This window comes from Schistocerca nitens, chromosome 2 (genome assembly GCF_023898315.1).
Source record: "Schistocerca nitens isolate TAMUIC-IGC-003100 chromosome 2, iqSchNite1.1, whole genome shotgun sequence".
NCBI classification, from domain to species: Eukaryota; Metazoa; Arthropoda; class Insecta; order Orthoptera; family Acrididae; genus Schistocerca; species Schistocerca nitens.
The window spans coordinates 291672936-291692633 of record NC_064615.1 but is presented as its reverse complement, the minus strand read 5'-3'; the positions used below and the strand labels follow the sequence as shown (position 1 = coordinate 291692633).

At 38.6% G+C, this 19698-nt stretch overlaps 1 protein-coding gene across 1 annotated transcript in view; it reads right to left on the bottom strand.

Annotated features, from left to right (window-relative positions):
• The window catches only part of LOC126234993 (dynein beta chain, ciliary-like), a 732993-nt gene that overhangs the window by 415596 nt on the left and 297699 nt on the right, over nucleotides 1-19698 (bottom strand). Inside the window, exon 23 of the mRNA XM_049943730.1 lies at nucleotides 11676-11845. Coding sequence (XP_049799687.1) covers nucleotides 11676-11845 — 170 coding nt within the window. The remainder of the gene's footprint in view (nucleotides 1-11675; nucleotides 11846-19698) is intronic.

Here is a 19698-nt window from a genome sequence, read left to right as displayed (position 1 = left end):
GGACCACAGAGAGAGTATCGCCCCAGCACTGCCTGTTGGGTAGCACACAAAGAGAAGGCCACCACAACATGCACAATGTCACTGTTGGCACTGGGCCACTGCACTTGCCAACAGGTCAGTAACTTGGTATGCAAGACCCCCACTCCCCAAATGTCCCTGGTGTAGTAGCTGGAGCATGTTCTGCAGCACAGCAGCTAGGATTACAACGCTGGGTGACAACCTGTCTATAGTTAAGAGAACAACATTGTTAAACACTGAAAGCCAGTGATGTGGGTAAAACAGTTTTCAAAGGATCAGAAGCCCTGCCCTGAGGTTCTATGCAGACAATCATGCTGAATGAGATGACGACCTTGACACAAAACCAGATCAGACGCGACAGCAGCTGTGATATGGGAGCCAGTAATACAAAAACCATCCATCGTATGTTGTGCCTCAACATCTAACTGTAAACAAAGAGTTTACCCTGATCAAAAATACGCTCCTCCCCCATCAGGATCTGGGTCAGAGTATCCGCACTGGCATGATGTATGATAGGCCGAAAACCTGCTTCATAGTTGTAGTGAGACAGAAACAAGGAAAAAGCCTGGAAGCAACGTGCTGCTTTGTCAGGTAATGACACAGAAAGATTTACAATGAAACCAAGGGCTTGTGGTCAGTAATGAGGTGGAACTTGGACACATACAGGAACACATTAAACTTTTTGAGGATAAGCACTTCCTTTCCAACTTGGGAGCAGCACTACTGATCAAAGTGAGCATTTCCGATGCATAAGCTATCAGATGTTCAGAACCCTCCTCATATCGATATGCGAGAGTGGTCCTACCAGAGTCCATACTGAGAGGTTGGTTGATTTGGAGGAGGGGACCAAACATCAAGGTCATCAGTCCCACTGGATTAGGGAAGGATGGGGAAGTCGGCCATGCCCTTTCAAGGGAACCATCCCAGCATTTGCCGGAAGCAATTTAGGGAAATCACAGGTTTGAACCGTCGTCCTCCCGAATGCGAGTCCAGTGTACTGCGAGGTGTCTGTCGCCAAAATCAGGTGGTGGTCAGGATGTATGGTATTCAAACAAGGAGGAGAATGTAATTTAAATTTCAAAAGTATGAACAAGCACTTGCAAGCCGGTGTCCACTGAAAAGAAACATTCTTGTGGAGGACCTTGTGGAGGGTACAGGCCAGCGCGGCTGCACCTGGTATAAATTTGTGATAGTAATTATTCAATCTGTATATTGAGCAAGCAGTAAAGAAAACAAAAGAAAAATTCGGAGTAGGTATTAAAGTCCATGGAGAAGAAATAAAAACGTTGAGGTTCGCCGATGACATTGTAATTCTGTCAGAGACAGCAAAGGACTTGGAAGAGCAGTTGAACGGAATGGACAGTGTCTTGAAAAGAGGATATATGATGAACATCAACAAAAGCAAAACGAGGATAATGGAATGTAGTTGAATTAAGTTGGGTGATGCTGAGGGAATTAGATTAGGAAATGAGACACTTAAAGTAGTAAAGGAGTTTTGCTATTTGGGGAGCAAAATAACTGATGATGGTCGAAGTAGAGAGGATATAAAATGTAGACTGGCAATGGCAAGGAAAGTGTTTCTGAAGAAGAGAAATTTGTTAACATCTAATATAGATTTAAGTGTCAGGAAGTCGTTTCTGAAAGTATTTGTATGGATTGTAGCCATGTATGGAAGTGAAACATGGACGATAACCAGTTTGGACAAGAAGAGAATAGAAGCTTTCCAAATGTGGTGCTACAGAAGAATGCTGAAGATAAGGTGGGTAGATTATGTAACTAATGAGGAGGTATTGAATAGGATTGGGGAGAAGAGAAGTTTGTGGCACAACTTGACTAGAAGAAGGGATCGGTTGGTAGGACATGTTCTGAGGCATCAAGGGATCACAAATTTAGCATTGGAGGGCAGCGTGGAGGGTAAAAATCGTAGAGGGAGACCAAGAGATGAATACACTAAGCAGATTCAGAAGGATGTAGGTTGCAGTAAGTACTGGGAGATGAAGAAGCTTGCACAGGATAGAGTAGCATGGAGAGTTGCTTCAAATCAGTCTCAGGACTGAAGACAACAACAACAACAACTTATTTTATCTAAAATCCTTGGAGCTCTTTGAAATTTTTAAGCAAGGCAAAGCTGTGATAGCAGCAACATGATGACATAAAGGCTTAACACAATCTCAAGAGACCTTATACCTCAAATACCCAATGAGATGCTTGAAAAAAGTGTGATTTGGCCAACTTGCATTACAAGCCTGCAGTATGTAAGACCACAGACAAGCTGTGCTATTAAGCCAATAACTCATCCAGTGGGGCAAAGAGTTGGTTCGATGGCAGACTGAGCTTTAACTGAAACTTTATAGTTGACACAAAGGACAAAGCTGGTGAGACAAGTGGGCACAAGGAAATGATTCAAAGATTCCCTCATATTTCCAGGTTTTCCAGTAAAGTTTGTAATACTTTTCCCTGACTTTGAAATTTTATTCTTATTATAAAGACAATTGAAGTTTTGAATTGCTTTGTAATTGCCAATAGTTAAATCTGGTACAAAACTCACAAGAATTAAGAAGACATATTAAACCGTGTTTATTCAAATAGTTTGTTTTTTATTTTATTCATTTTTAGTACATTGCCACAATTGGTATTTTATTAGTAAACTAAACAATCTTATAAAATGTATACAATTTAAAATGAGTAGCACAAAAATAAGCTAATGACTTGTAGTATGAACTTTGTTAAAATTAAAATCCTGAGATTTGCTAGATCAAATTATTGAAGATTTTTACATTGCTCATCATTCACTTGAATCTCAGCTAAAAGTTTACCTTTTTTGAGATCAAATCCTTTTCATTTACTACACACTTTCTTTTCAAATCTTCTAATTCAGTATTGTAGCTTCCTTTTTCCCATGTTGAGTTTCTCCTGACAATTCTGAATGTGAGTTGCAGTAAAACTGAATTAAATGTTTTCGAAAATTAAGAGTTGCAACATCTCTATTTGTTTCATTAGGATAAGGACATATATTAATCGCTGAGCAATTAAAGTTTCATTTTTCATAATCTCAACTAAGTACTCAGAATTGACAGAAAAACCTCTTTCAATATTAGCATTGCCATGAGATAAAATCGTAACGATCTTTAACAGTTTTACTAATGATTGTAGATTGATCTCTGTAAGAATTAATTCACTCCAAAAACAATTTAATCATTTGTTGCCCCTTGAATAACTTCTGAAAAGTCATTGTGCTGAAGGTTGAAAACATAAATTGTTGAAATCCCGAGTAATTTCATCAGCCACAAAACCATTGGTGAAATTATTTCCATTCAAAACAGTGTGTAGACTTCTGAATCTCCCACTTCTGACTTTAGGAAAATGTACAAAATTTGAATCAAACCATGGATAAATTTTTTCATTATATTATGTATTTCCCATAGGTGAGAGTACTAAAATCCTAATGGTAAACTGCCAAAGCAGTAGCAACAATGGGAGAGAGTTTGAAGCACTCACAAAAAGCACTGGAGCTCACATAATACTAGGCACAGAAAGCTGGTTGACACCTGAAACTGATGGCAATGAGATTTTTGGGGAAAATTTAAGTGTATATGAAAAGAATGGGCAAATGGGAAATGGAGGTGGGGCATTTGTTGCAGTAAACAAGAAACTCAAAACTACCGAGATAGAAATTGAAGCTACAAGAGATTGTTTGGGCAAGACTCAGTATCAGAAGTCATACTGTAATCATCAGTGGAGATTTTAATTATCTGACAATTAATTGGAAAAATTACAATTTTGTTAGTGGTGGGTATGATAAGACATCATGTGAAACTGTACCAAATTCCTGGCAACAAATAGACCTGACCTCTTTGAGGATGTCCACATCAAAACTGGTATAAGTAACAATGACACAGTTGTGGCAACAATGATTATCAAACTACAAAGGAAAACTAAAACAAGCAGACAGATGTATAAGTTCAGTAAACTAGATAAAAAATCAGTAATGTCATATCTCAATGAGGTACTTGAATTATTTTGCACAGGTCAGGAGCATGTAAAGGAACTATGGCTCAAGTTTAAAACAATAGTTGACCATGCACAGGACAGATATGTACCCAGTAGAACAGTTCATGATGGGAGGGAACCTCCATGGTGTACAGTCACTGTAAAGAAACTTCTAAGGAAGCAGAGATTGCTGCACAATATATGTAAAAAAGCTTTGGGCTATAGATAGAGAAATGCTGAATGAAACTGTTTGGCTGTCAAGAGAGGAGGGCGTGATGCCTTCAGTGACTACTGTAGCACAATATTGACAAATGATATTTCACAAAATCCAAAGAAATTCTGGCCATATGTAAAGGCTGTTAGTGGCACCAAACGTTAGTGTCCAGTCCCTAGCGAATGAGACCGGAACTGAAACCAAGGGTAACAAAGCAAAAGCTGAAATGCTTAACTCCATTTTTAAATGTTCCTTTACTTAAGAAAACCCAGGAGAATTGCCCCAGTTCAATCCTCGTACCACTAAAAAGATGAATGAAATAAGTATTAGTGTCAGTGGAGTTGAGAAACAGTTGAAATCATTAAAACTGAACAAAGATCCAGGCCCAGATAAAATCCCAGTCAGTTTCTATACTGGATCTGCGGCCGAGTTTGCCCCTCTTCTCACAATAATCTATCATAGATCCCTCGAAAATACAACCGTGTTCCGTTCTTGGAAAAATGCATAGGTCACACTTGTCTACAAGAAGGGTAATAGAAGTGATCTACAACATCGATTTGTTTTACAATTTTAGAACATATTCAGAGCTCAAATATAATGAAGTATCTTGAACAGAATGACCTCCTCAATGCCAACCAACATTGTTTTCGAAAATATTGATCGTGTGAAACCCAGCTTGCACTTTTCTCACAAGACATACTGATACCATTGGATCAAGCCAACCAGGTACATGCAGTCTTTCTTCATTTCCGAAAAGCATTTGACTCAGTACTGCACCTATGCTTATTGTCAAAAGTCGATCATATGGGCTATCAAGTGAAATTAGTGACTGGATTGAGGACGTTTTGGTAGGGAGAACACAGCATGTTGTTTTGGATGGAGAGTCATCATCAGATTTAGAAGTAACTTTGGATGTGCCCCAGAGAAGTGTGTTGGGACCCTTGCTGTTCATGTTACATATTAATGACCTGCAGACAACATTAACAGTAAAATCAGGCTTTTTGCTGATGATGCAGTTATCTATAACGTAGTACTATCTGAGACAGGATGCATAAATATTCAGTCAGATCGTGATAAGAATTCTAAGGGCAGAGATTGGCAACTTGGTCTAATCGTCTAGAATACTGGGGTAGGGTAATCAGTCTACAAATGACTGCTTACAAATCACTTGTGGGACCCATCTTAGAATAGTGCTCAAGTGTGAGAGACCCATACCAGATGGGACTAATATGGGACATTGAACGTAGACAGAGAAGGGCAGCCTGAACTGTCACAGGTCTGTTTAATTGCAGAGATACTGAAGGAACTGAAATGGCAGATTCTTCTATCCTAAGAAAGTCAGTTTCAAGAACTGGCTTTCAATGACTGCTCTAGGGATATACTACAACCACCTACATGTCGCTCAATACAGGGATTATGAGGATAAGGTCAGAATAATTACTGCATGCACAGAGGTATTCAAACAATCATTCTTCCCACGCTCCGTATGTGAATGGAACAGGAAGAAACCCTTATAACCGGTACAATGTGACGTATCCTCTGCCATGCACCTCATGGTTTGCAGAGTATAGATGTAGATGTAGGTACATATAGATAATTTGATATTCTTGTAGGAATAGTTGTGACTCAGCTGGTAATGACTAAAGAACTCCAATTTTCCTGGCAGTAAAGAATCTGAAAGAGCACCATTTACAACATTGTAGACGGTGTTAGTCAGGTTCTTTTTTGTTACAGGGTAAGGCCTCTGTCATTTTTTTAAGATTCTTATAATTTCAATAGCACTAGTAGCAACACTTTCATTTTCTACCCAACAGACCGCACAAATTTTTTTTAGGATATAGGTTTAATCCTGTATACTTCATAATTGAGGACGAAGAGTCAGTACATCTATAAACAGATAATAAACTGACCTCAAATATTGAACAATGTTCCAATTCCAAATTTAAATGCACCACACGATATGAAGACGGCAGCTGCTTATATCATGTATCACTGGATCATCGACTTCTTTAGTAGACTGCAGCTCTGAAAAATTTATGATTTGGTCCATCCACTGAGATGTGTAAAACTTTATTAAGGCTCATAAAAAGCAGAAGCATGTCCTTGAATGAAAGGAGACGATCAGAAGCTCTTGTACAATAAAGAAAAGAATGTTAAGTATTGAGTTCAAACTTCATTTTTTTCATTGCACCAAACTCTGACATTCATATCCATTTTAATTTCTTGACAAACTTTATTCAGTGACCCATCAAATCCTATAACAATATGATTACAAGAAGTAATAGATTCCTTCCATCTATCTTTATTATAAGCAGCAGTTGCACAAAGAACTGAGTACACAATTTTAGTTTGCTGCAGCTGCATTCTTCTGAATATTTTACTATCGTTCGTAATTTTTTTAAAAATAAATGTACACCACTTCCAGCTGAGTGCTTTGACTTGTGAGTCATCAGTGTCTAAATACATCAGAGTACTTCTGCTCAGGTTACTTCTTCAAAGAGAAGAAAGGAGCTGTCAGTATTTTGTGATTTCTGAGTTTGCAGTTGATTTTCTAGTAGATTTTAAATTTGCTAATATGTTTTAATCCTCTAGTGTGACTTTTGACAGTTATTACACCCAATTTATGATTTGATATCTTTAATGTTACTGTATTTACCTAAAGACACAAATGATGGTATAAATGACGCATAGAAGTAGCAAGGTTTTTCAAAAGAGCATTATACAGATGGTCCTTCTTAGAAACTGTACTTACTTGTAATACAAAATTTGAAATTAAACTAGTGGGTCTATACAGTCAAGAAACCTCAAGACGTGTTATATATATAGCATGTACTAGGATTTTGAGTGTTGAAGCAATTTATTCTACATAAAAAATGAAGTATAGTACCTGTATTAGTAAGAGAACACTACTATATGCACATAGAAAGTTCAACAACTCAGAGTTTCCACACTTTGTAATACAGAACAATAAGCATTAATATAGGTCTCAACAATTATGACTTTGTTACAAACAGTAATGCATAGTATGCTTCCAGCTGCAGTCCACAGATGGCGTGCTATGATCGAAAATCATGCTCGCTCAAAGCAACCCCTCTATGTGGTAATTTAAAAATAAATAAGTAATAAAATATTATGTAAACGCAAAAAATTCTACGATAACTTTATGAAATTCCTTGACATTTCCATGATATTTCCCACATGCATGACATTTTCTGATAATTTCCAGTATTACTGATTTTTAGCCACCCTGTTTTCTAACAGTCACAAGGGGGGATAGACCACTAACTCGATGTAATGGGCTGTATGATCCACAGCAATGTCAGCCTGTCCAATTCTGATTCCTCTTTATCAAGCAAAGGGTGTGAACAGAAAAATGAGGCCGTACTGTGGGCTTCACGGTAATATGGGACACAAAATTAGTGGCACAACTTAATCAATTCAAGAAAAGAGACAAGAACTCGGAACATGGGGAAATTAACTGCTGGTAAGGGAGCTAGCTGGAAACGAGGTGCACCATATCAGAAAAGGAAAAACCAAAAGCAGCGAAAGCATATAGACCAAACAAATTATCGGTGACAGTATCATATCATGCACTAGCAAAAAAGTCAAAGAACTAAACAAAGATTTACATAGAACGGGAATCACGAATTGTTCCAAATTTGGAATATACTACTTGTTGCAATTCACCAAACATTGAGTAACCAGAGACAATGGCGGAGATCCCAAATCCATGTAAGTTTGTGGGTTCAATAAGTTCATTGCTGCAACCATGTCTACTTGTAGTCTGAGCACTTTGTCCATCACTCAAACTTCGATAAACAGTTTGTTATGATTTGTAAGCAATGGAGACACACAATTAACATCGATGTCCATGATTGCAGGAGGGCACTGGGAACCACACACAGACACTATATGTCCTTCTTTTTTTCCTACAGCTGTCGCAAGTTGCCCTGTGCTTAGGGCATGTGACCCTGTAATGTTGTATGCAACAGTGTGGGCAAGATGGAAGCCCAGAGCACTACCATTCTTGTGGTTGTGGCGGCTTTTTATGTTTGGCCAATAACTGACTGACAACCGATGACCAGAAACAGGAGCCAGCACGATGATGCCACACCAAATCTCAATCTGATCACCAACAGCATACGATACCTTGAAAGATTGAGCAATACTTACACTTCAGCCAAAGATGAATCCTCACACTGTAGTAGGCGCTGACACACTTCCTTGTCAGGAGTGAACCAAATGATGACATCACGAATGTCAGAATCAGCAGAGGAATCATGATAAGCATCAGTAACAAACTGACATTTGAAACTGAAGATGGGGAGTTTGGCCACTCAGGTCTGGAAGGCCCGGTGAGGCTGTTTACGACAACAATAGAACTCCACATGTGCTGAAAACACATGCATGTGTTTACGGTGATAATTTGACAACATAAAATGTATGTTCCTAGAACAGGGCTAACGGGCACAACAACTGGTACATCTGAAGAGAAAGCCAAGAAAGGAAATAGCCTTGTAGATGTTAGCATCACAAGCACCAAAAGCGAGGAAGTGTTGCTGAAGCTGTTTCTCCTAAGCCTCCCAGTCTTCGACTTTATCATCATAGGTGGGAAAGGGCGGCAGGTACACTGTTGGCATGGAAGTCTGCATAGTTAACATGGCTGACAAACTCGTGACAGCAACCACAACACCTAGCTGCTCTGCTTGATTAGAGACTGGAGCACTGCCTCCAGCGACAGGAGAACTGAAGGAACAACCACATAGACTGAGCACACAGAAGTGAACATCATACTCATCACCAATTGCATCGTGCTGTAAGACACAAACAACAGCATGACTATTATGAATAGATGTTTATTCTTCTTCCACATACAAGTGAACAACAGTCAAGAACACAGACTCTAACATAGAAACAATCCACATACTGATATAAGCAGTGGCTGACAATAAGTAAGATCAGAATATGAGACCGGGTGCCTGTTGCACTGCACTTATAAAGAGGAGAGCTCTGGTACACAGCACAGAGAATGCTATGTCTTGTGCAAAAGTCACCAGGCCCACCACAGATGGCTTCTGGTGGCTGGCCCGTGCAGATGCCATTGGCAGGATACACGAAGTATAGCGCACCAGCGGCCTGGTGCCACGGCACATATTCAAGTATTGTGTACACGATTACAGCAATAACAATACAGAATTATTTGTAGGACATTATTTTCAACACATGTATGATTATAGAAACAAAGGTAGCTTCATTCCTAATTTTTTTAACTACTCTGTGTATTAACATTTATTAATTGCTTATTTTTATACATAACAATCCAGAATTAATTACAAGAAAATATTTTCAGACTAAGTATGATACTAGAAACAAAAGTAATTCCGGGCTTAACATCTTATAGATTAAAACTCTACTCCCAGACTCCTAGCCACATTGTTATGAAAATTTATGATAAATTAGAAGTGAAAACCAAAAACCTTCAGAGTATAGAACCAGATTTTCTGAAAAGAAAATACATCCTATACTTGTGCAAAAAGTTATATTATTCAGTCACAAAACTTTTAAATGGTGTTAAAATTTTCTTTGTAGAGTAACATAATAAACTTGTACTGATGGTTGTAAATCAAGATTAATTTCAGTTTTCTTTTCACACATTGTATGTGTCTCAATTATTTTACTTATACTGATGAGTCTTCTGCACAATTAAATCCAATAGCTGAATAAATAAAATATGTATGTATGTAGTGAGATAATAAAATTTCGATTCACCCAATCCCCCCTTCTTCTTGTATTTGATGTAAACCTTTATATCTATGCTTCAGGATAATCATATATGAAATATAAACTTAGATTGCATCTATTTTTTTTTCTTTTTTTACACAAGTAGTTCATTTAAATTTTTATAACAAGGTTCAGTCTGGAATTCAACCTTGTACAGTCTACTCCTACCAGAAACAATACGCCAATGATTAATAGGTTTACTAGAACTCAAAAATCTGTAAAGTTATGGGCAACTTGTAATATCCATTTTCGTTTCTGAGAAAGATTTTTAGCTAACAAGAGTTCTATAAGAACTCCCTTCACACTTAGCGGCCCCTATTCATACATCATTCATGTTACATCCCTGATTCAGTGTAAACAGAAGTAGTGAAATAGTATAAAATTTTATATTATGCTAAGGCAGTGCTTTGTGTGTGAATGGCTGCGAGGGAAGGATGGGAGTTTAATTCATTCATCATAATCAATGTTTTTAGAAAACCTGTAACTGTGTTATTAAAGATTTCATAATAAAACACAGCACTGGTCACGTTTTTGTCCTTGTATGTAGCATGACGCATGTCACAATATTATTATTTTATGTTTTGTCTGAATGCAGTAGAAGTACTAAAAGACGACTGCATGGCAAGACAGGGTAGAACAAAACACACACAAACATCACATAAAATACCAATGCAAATACTTGCTCTTGATAATGGAAATAAATTCCTGAAATGTGTCATGTTATGCATGAGTGCAAAACATAACTGGAACAGTGCTCTTTATGATTAATGTTTAAGGGTGGGAGTGTTGATTGAGGGATGCGGGAGGATAAACAAAGATACACACAGTTATATTTCTGTAACCACTATAGTGGCAACAGACATCTGTCCTTACATATGAGGGGTCGCCATAAAGTTTTAATTATCACCTACAAAAAAATTAAGTTAAATATTCAACGTTTTGTTTGTTTCAGTTACATATCTGCAGACCTGGTACACATTGAAATCACTTGAGCAGTAGCACCACAGCATGCCGTTAAGAGTAGCCAAAATAGAAGGGCACAGCCTTCTGATAAGATGGAGATGGGCAGAGCTGAGATGGAGATGGGCACGGCCATTTCGCATTGGCTCCTACAGAGGAGGGCTATAATACTGTGGCTCAATGATTTCAGCATTGCTATGAGTGCAGACATGTAACATTACACAAAAATAAAATATGTAACTTTGTTAAAACTTTATAATCCTCCCTCACCCCCATACTTCATGTTGTTTGTGTTATTATGATTTGAAATTAAAATAGGTGTAAAAGATAGGGGAAACTGAAAGCAGTCATGAAATTCATTTCTGCTGGAAATTAAAGGGATCACTAAGCACACCCTCATCCAATAGTTGAAATTTCATCAATATCCCCTTATCACTTCACTTTCCAAGACAGTGTACTAAAGCCTTAAACTGAACCAAAAAAGATACTATGCAACATGGTGATTGCAGGAACTAGGCCACTGCTTCACAACTTCATTGTCAAACTGCTGTTGACAAAAGTGATTCCCCACAGAGTGAGTTGGTATTCTGTTTGATGTGCAGCCAGAATTTATGTGCTTGACTGAAATATTACAAGTACAAAAGAACCATCACACTAATACATAAAGCACCCAAGTGTGTCAAGCAGTTGAATTTTCCATAAAATATCATACCTGTTTTTGACGTGTACTGCTAAATACTGCTTTAGCATATTGCTCCATTTGCATACTGTGTTAAGTAAAGCTTGTTTAAATGGACGCAAGTTTACACGAAACCAACTAGAAAATATTTTTTCTGTATCCATCCTTTCTATCTCCATATATAGATTTTCATAATGATCTATCTGAAATAGAACAATTCCAATCAGCAATTTACAGGAAAAGCACAGTAGAATCTAAAATGTAACAGAGAAAAAGTATTGCCTGCAGCACGTGACAGCCCCACTATTTCTAGAAAGATGATACAGAATTCTGTGACAAGAAGTTGATAATACTCTGACTGCTGACAAAAGGGAAAAGCACTTTAAAAAATTACAAAATCACTATCACCAGGGAAATGCACTTTTCTCAAACAAAGTCTGATATTGATATAATAGAGGGAAACATTCCACGTGGGAAAAATATATCTAAAAATAAAGATGCTGTTACTTACCAAACGAAAGGGTTGGTATGTTGGTAGGAGACAATAAACAAACAAACAAACAAACAAATTTCAAGCTTTCGCAACCCAAGGTTGCTTCGTCAGGAAAGACAAAAGGATGTGGGTTTTAAGGGAGAGGGTAGGGAGTCATTCCAATCCCGGGAGCGGAAAGACTTACCTGAGGCGGGAAAAGGGACAGGTATACACTCGCACACACACACACACACACACACACACACACACACACACACACACATATACAGACACAAGCAGACATTGTAAAGGCAAAGAGTTTAGGCAGAGATGTCAGTTGAGGCGGAAGTACAGAGGCAAAGATGTTGCTGAGTAACAAGTGATGTACGAGGTGCGACAACTTCAAATTAGCGGAGGTTTAGACCAGGTGGGTAACGGGAAGAGAGGATATATTGAAGGGCAAGTTCCCATCTCCGGAGTTCTGAAAGGCTGGTGTCAGTGGGAAGTATCCAAATAACCCAGATGGTGTAACACTGTGCCAAGATGTGCTGGCCGTGCACCAAGGCATGTTTAGCCACAGGATGATCCTCATTACCAACAAACACTGTCTGCCTGTGTCCGTTCATGCGAATGGACAGTTTGTTTCTGGTCATTCCCACATAGAACGCTTCACAGCGTAGGCATTTCAGTTGGTAAATCACGTGGGTGCTTTCACACGTGGCTCTGCCTTTGACCGTGTACAACTTCCGGGTTACAGGACTGGAGTAGGTGGTGGTGGGAGGGTGCATGGGACAGGTCTTACACCGGGAGTGGTTACAAGGGTAGGACCCAGAGGGTAGGGAAGGTGGTTCGGGGATTTCATAGGGATGAACCAAGAGGTTACAAAGGTTAGGTGGACAGTGGAAAGACACTTTTGGTGGAGTGGGGAGGATTTCATGAAGGATGGATCTCATTTCAGGGCAGGATTTAAGGAAGTCGCATCCCTGCTGGAGAGCCACATTCAGAGTCTGATCCAATCCCGGAAAGTATCCTGTCACAAGTGGGGCACTTTTGGGGTTCTTCTTTGCGAGGTTCTGGGTTTGAGGGGATGAGGAAGTGGCTCTAGCTATTTGCTTCTGTACCAGGTCAGGAGGGTAGTTGCGGGATGCGAAAGCTGTTTTCAGGTTGTTGGTGTAATGGTTCAGGGATTCAGGACTGGAGCAGATTCACCTGGTCCTACTCCAAATTTGCTTCAATGCCAATTGTTTCTAGCCTCTTGCACAGAAAGTGAACTTCATCAAGGAGCAGAAAATGCATTGTAAGTGGCCAAGTTTTCATCAAAAGTAATGTAGTCATAACTGTGTGTACAATATGTGTATTTATAATACAAGAGTAAATAATGGACTAAAATCCAGTGAAATAATGTATTATAGGTTAGAGAGTTACTTACTAGCAAACAGTTATTGTAGGCAAAACCACAAAGGTGGTGGTGTGTTACTTTATATTATTAAGAATACAGCAGGTTTTACAAAATCCTTTCTAGGACACCACACCCAAGAAGGATCAGTCAAAATGACAGGTGTTGCACTCCACAATAATAATTATCAGTTAATGAAGAATAAAGTGATTGGGGTATATCAGCTACCAAATGCTGATGTAGTGTTGTGTACAAATGGATTTAGTAGTGTTCTTGGTGAGACTGGTCCTAACAATCTCACTATATTAGGCAACTTTAATACAGATGCAAATTCAAACTGTACAGTAAACATTAAATTCAGTGATGTATTAAGGTCATATAATCTTTAAAATTTAGTAAGTTCTGGCATTAGACTCATGAACACACCCTCCACAAGAATATATTATGTTATAATCAACAAAAATTTTATAGATGTGGTAAATTATAGTAGCTTAGACTTTTGTCAGTTGTGCCAAGAATAACAAAAACTGTTCTACAGAAACCTACTACGAATACATTAAACATTAGCGTCCTTAAATACAAAATAGCAAATGAGAAATGGTATTCCGTGTACAATCTGAAAGGATCTATATCAAATGGAATGAGTTCTACTTAACATTGTGAATCATTATGAATATCGCTGTCATCAGGTAAATCCAGAAGGTAGTTAAAATTTCCAAAATGAAAGTAATCCTAGGGAGAGTATATAAGATCTAAACCAGATTTATAAAGTCACTATCTGCAGGTTTTTAAGGACAAATGCAATCAGGCAAAGAAAACTTTTAAAACTGAAATTTCTAACCCAAGGAAGCAGATCAATGGCAAAGCAATAGAACAGTCTGACAACAAAAGTAAATCACCTTGGCAGCTAACAGATAAATACCACAAAGATTCCAAGAAGATGAACATGGAACAATTTAGCATAACACATGATGGTAACATTATAAAAAAACCCAAATACTATAAGTAATGTAACTGGATGAATAAAAAACTCTAATAACCAAGTGACAGCAGCAGAACACACTTATAGAAAGTATTAAAGTATGCAAGCTTTTGGAGCCAGTGGCTCCTTCTCTTTGCAGAGAGGGTCGAAGGGGAAGGAGGGGGGTGAATGAAAAGGACTAGTTAGGTTTAGGAAAAGGGGTAGAGTGTGAAAATGTCACCCAAAATCCCAAGTCAGGGAAGACTTACTGGATGGGAGGGGATGTAAAGACTGATTTTTGGGGACTGTACCGCAAGACAATTGTAAACCTGAGAGCTTCAAGGTGGAAGATAGGATAATATGCAACACAGAGATTACTACCAAAATACTGTGCACAATTTAATAAGAGTGGAAAGACATATTGTTGCACCAGTTCCAAGATAGGATAATATGCAACACAGAGATTACTACCAAAATACTGTGCACAATTTAATAAGAGTGGAAAGACATATTGTTGCACCAGTTCCCGCCTGCAGATTTCTGAGAAACTTGTGTCTGGGGCAAGAATCCAGATGGCATGTAAAGTGAAACAGGCACCAAGGTCACTACTGTCATGTTGTAGAGCTTGCTCTGCTTCAGGATATTGTGTGTTTCCAGTATACAAACTCTGCCTGGTAGTCATGCCAATGTAAAAAGTTGAATAGTGTTTACATAACAGCTGGCATATGACATTTGTGATTTTACATGTGGCCCTCCCTTTAGTAGCATATATTTTGCCAGTTACACAGCTGGTATAGGCAGTAGCAGGAGGGTGGATAGGGCAAATATTGCAGCAGAGACTGTCACAGTGGTAGGAGCCATAGGATAGGGAGATGGGTGCGGAAGGAGCTTAGGGTCTGACAGGGATATTGTGGAGATTGGGAGAATGATGAAAAGCTAGTCTAGGTGTGGTGGGCAAAATGTTAGACAGAATGGATCTCATTTCAGAGTATGGTATTAGGAAGCCATAGTCTTGTTGAGGTAGCTGATTAATACATTAAAGACCAGGATAACACTGAGTGAAGAGTGGTGTACTCCTGAGTTGCTTTTTGGGGGTATCAGCAGTACCAGGATTGGACATAATGGCCTGGGAAATTGCTTTTGAACTATGTTGATGGGTTCATTATGTCAAGTGAAGACTGAGGTGAAAATGATGCTGTACTGTTGAAAACTGTTTGTATCTGAGCAAATACGTTTGCCTTGAATGCAGATGGGAGGGAACATGTGACATAGAAACAATGGCATCAAAATATAAGTACTTGCAATAAAGATGAGACAGACATAATTCAAAGACACTTACACAAAGCCTTTATAAGAAAAAGAGAAACACACACCATTCATTCACACAAGCAAGCACACCTCACACACACACGACTGCAAACTCTTCAGCTTGGGTCAGAAGGCGACTATCACATGGGACAGAAGCAGCAATCTGGAGGGAGAGGGAAGGGGGAAAGATAGCAGTGTACAGATGGGGGCAGAAAAGAGCACTGACTGGCAGAGTGTGCAGGGACTAGAATGCAAACAGGCACAGCATCAGGAGGTTGTGGGGTATGGAGGTGGGGAAAATGGAGTGAAAAAGGAGAGGAGTGGGGAAAGATGGGTGGGTGCATTGCCAGATGTACATTTGGTAGGTGCCTTGAAACCAACAACTAACAGATTGCTAGGGTGATTGGGTTTGCGGATCTTAGGAAGAAGGTAAAAGGTCGAGGTGCAAGGTTTGGGTGGGGTAAGAGGTGTTAGTCCTTGTGAAGGGCCTGAGGTTTTAAGGTGGGACTGCAGGTCAGTTTGTCAGTTTGAATCACAGGAATGGGATCTTGATGGTGGATGTAGAGATGTCAGACAGCTGGTGTAGATCTTCACATATGTACTCGCATCAGTCAAGTACCACAGTGGTAGATCCCTGGCTGTTGGGAGGATAATGATGGAGTAATCAGATTTTAGGGAATGAAGAGCCTGGAGTTTTGTAGAGGATGGCTTAGAGTAGCTTTATAGAGCTGTGAAGGAATTCTGGGTGTGAGGCATCTTTGGAAGGTTTGTAAGGAATGATTTTGTGATAGTGGTGGTGAATTAAGTTGGAATCATGGTCAGATATGTTCAAGGCAGGGTTCAGTGTCAGGTAAGCTATTTGAAAGGTTTTAGGACTGGATTGCAAAGTGATATTTCCAGTTGACCTTATGTGTGCAGGAAAATAGGTCCTTCACCAAAGCAGCATGATTAAATGCAAGTTTAGGGCTGAAAGTGAAACCACTGGATGGTAGAGATAATTCAGGAGGGGGAAGTGTTTTAGACGAGAGGTTGAGAACACTATACTGTTGTGACTGGTTCTTGTGATTACGAGTTATTGTTGATCTGGGAGGCAATGGTGATGGCTAGAGGATGTTAGTTTCTAGGAGTGGAGTGGTGGTTGATACCATCCAAGGAAATATGAGGGGCAGATAACTGCAGGATTTTGTAGAAGGAGAGAAGTCTGGTGGAGTGGAAATTGTCAAAAGCACCATTCAGGCCACAGGTTAGCCACTTAAGAGCAAGAGATTGCTGTATTTGAAACTGTAAAACAGTCTGGTGTAGAGTTGGATTACTCCAAAAACAGGTACTTTCAATGTTAGGCCTTTTGGGGTAACTCTAAGCGATAAGCAGGTTTCAAGAAACAGAATGTGGGATCTTTGTTTTGATAGTGCAAAAGCATGTTTTTGAAAGGAATGGATGAAATGACTGATGGGATTCATCAAGACAAGAGAGGATGATTTGAAGTGTTAAGAGATGGTGGGAGAGGCAAAAGAGAAGCAGGGGATGGAAAAAGATAGAAAAATGGAAGAAACACAAGGAAAAAAGATAGGAAAAATCAGAAAAATTTGTACGAAAATCACAAGGCAGACTAAGGTTACCAAAAGGTAATGGGTGGGCGAGATTTTTCCACCTGACAAGTGACCTATATTATGCGAAAAAATTATGACTGGAAGAGAAAACATACTTTTTGATTGGGAAAGTCATGAAAATTGACAAAATTTTAAAAACTGAGCAAACAGCAAGAGGAAGTCATTGCAGAAAATGCAATCTTGCATGTTCAGCAAATAACGTAATGTAGGAGATGGCAGTGAATGTCAGAGTGGTTTGCCAAAAAATAGACTCATAACAATGTGAAAGAACTGTGTATCATCATGGCAAGTGGAAGCTGGAAAAGAAAATTAGGATCAAATTTGCACATAAATTGGCAAAAGACGAATGGGAGAAGGCTGTGCAGTGTAGTAAACTGTAAACAAATTGTTATATACAAATTCGTGAATAACGTTGGACCCATCTACTTGCACGGAAATAATTAATAGAAGATATGGAAGGGAAAGATACTAGAAGACATGGAAGGGAAAGGTGTTGGTTGATATGGGTGGTCCAGATACAAATACGAGTGGACTCGCACATAAGATAGAAACGAAGATGACGGTTTGAGCAAGATAAATGACAACAAAAACTGACAAGAGGGAGGGTCATATAAGGAGCAATGATGGCCACACGTGCTAATACATCAACAAAAGTAATCAATTTTTGAAAACATAAAGTAACTGGATAGATAAAAAATCTATTCACCAAACAGTGACAGAATGCATTTACAAAGATATTAAAGTTTTCGGAACCATTGTTTTGGAAGTAATCTTTGCCTTGCGTATTACCATATATTCCATCTTTCAAGTTTTCAAATCTCATCCAATGCAGACCCCTAACAATCAGTCTTTCCCTCTCATCCTGTCTAGTTGGTGTCCCCTGACCAGAGGTTCTGGGCGATTTTTCTGAACTCTACCCCTTTTCACAAACCTCACCAGTCCTTTTCCTTCAACCCTCTTCCTTCCCCAACTTTTCTGCCAGAAGAAGGAGCCACTGGCTCCAAAAGCTTGCAAACCTTAATACTTTTATATGTGTGTCCTCCTGCCACTGCTTAGTGAGTAGATATTTTTATCTATCCAGTTACATTATATTTTGAAAAATTATTTTCCAAATACTATATAAAATATTTTAATAATTACTTCATTTTTGTTGACCAGTCAGTCCATATTATAGATGCACACACAGAGACGAAATGTCACCTAAATCAGTGTAGAGAGTTTGAATTTATGGAATGAATGAGCAGGAAGTACGCAAGGCAAGAATGCTTCCTAAAGAGAAAAAATTCATCTGGATGGCATATCCAGTGAAATAACTAAGAGGCACTTGAAATGAATCTCTAAAGTTCTTACCTACCTGATTAATTGCAGCATTAGAAAAAACATGTATCCAACATTCTAAAAATGGGTGTAGTGAAACCAGTGTATAAAAAGGGAAGTAAGGCAAATGTCTCCAACTATAGACCAAAATCATTGATTCCTGCTTTTAGTAAGATATTCAAAAGCATTATCATATCACAACCAAGTGTCTTTTTCACAAAGCACACACTGCTTGTCTATTCTCAGCTTGACTTCAGAAACATGCTAAGCACAACTACAGCAGGTTCACAGTTCTTCCATGAAGTTGTCTGTTGAATCAGAGGATGCAAACTGCAGCTACGTATTTAGACCTGCCAAAGCATTTGACACAGTAAATTATAGGTTACTTATTTGGTTTTTCTTTTTTTAAAAAGAAAAAAAGAAATAGGTAGAGAGAGAGAGAGATTAAGTCATATCACATTGGGGCCCATCCATTTATTTTCTACCCACATACCTATTGGACTGCAGGCAATGAACTAATCAGTCACACAGGCTTTGAGTCTTAGGGCCTTTAACATGCAGTTTCTTTTTAATACTTAATAGAATATAAACTCAAGAGGGTGGTCAATAAACCGAAAACTCACTATCTTAGGACATTCCTCAAAAAAACTGTGTACGATGATGTATAGAGTGCCCACAGCATGAATGAAAAATATACAGAGTGCCCGCAGCATGAATGAAAAATACAACACTTTCATCAATGAAGTACTTATTTTATTTAAATACTGTTATGCCCCCAAAACTTTGCCACATAAGAACAAAGTCTACAAAGAAGCCATGGAATACTCAAAGAATAAACATATCTTGTAAAACAAAAATGAGACTGTATCACTCAGAAACAGCTCTGATGTTGATGCTACAGCACATTACAAGGCATATTGCAAAATGTTAATGATGGTAATATCAACATTAAAGCAAATACATTACTAGAAAAAGATAAACATGTCAGATAA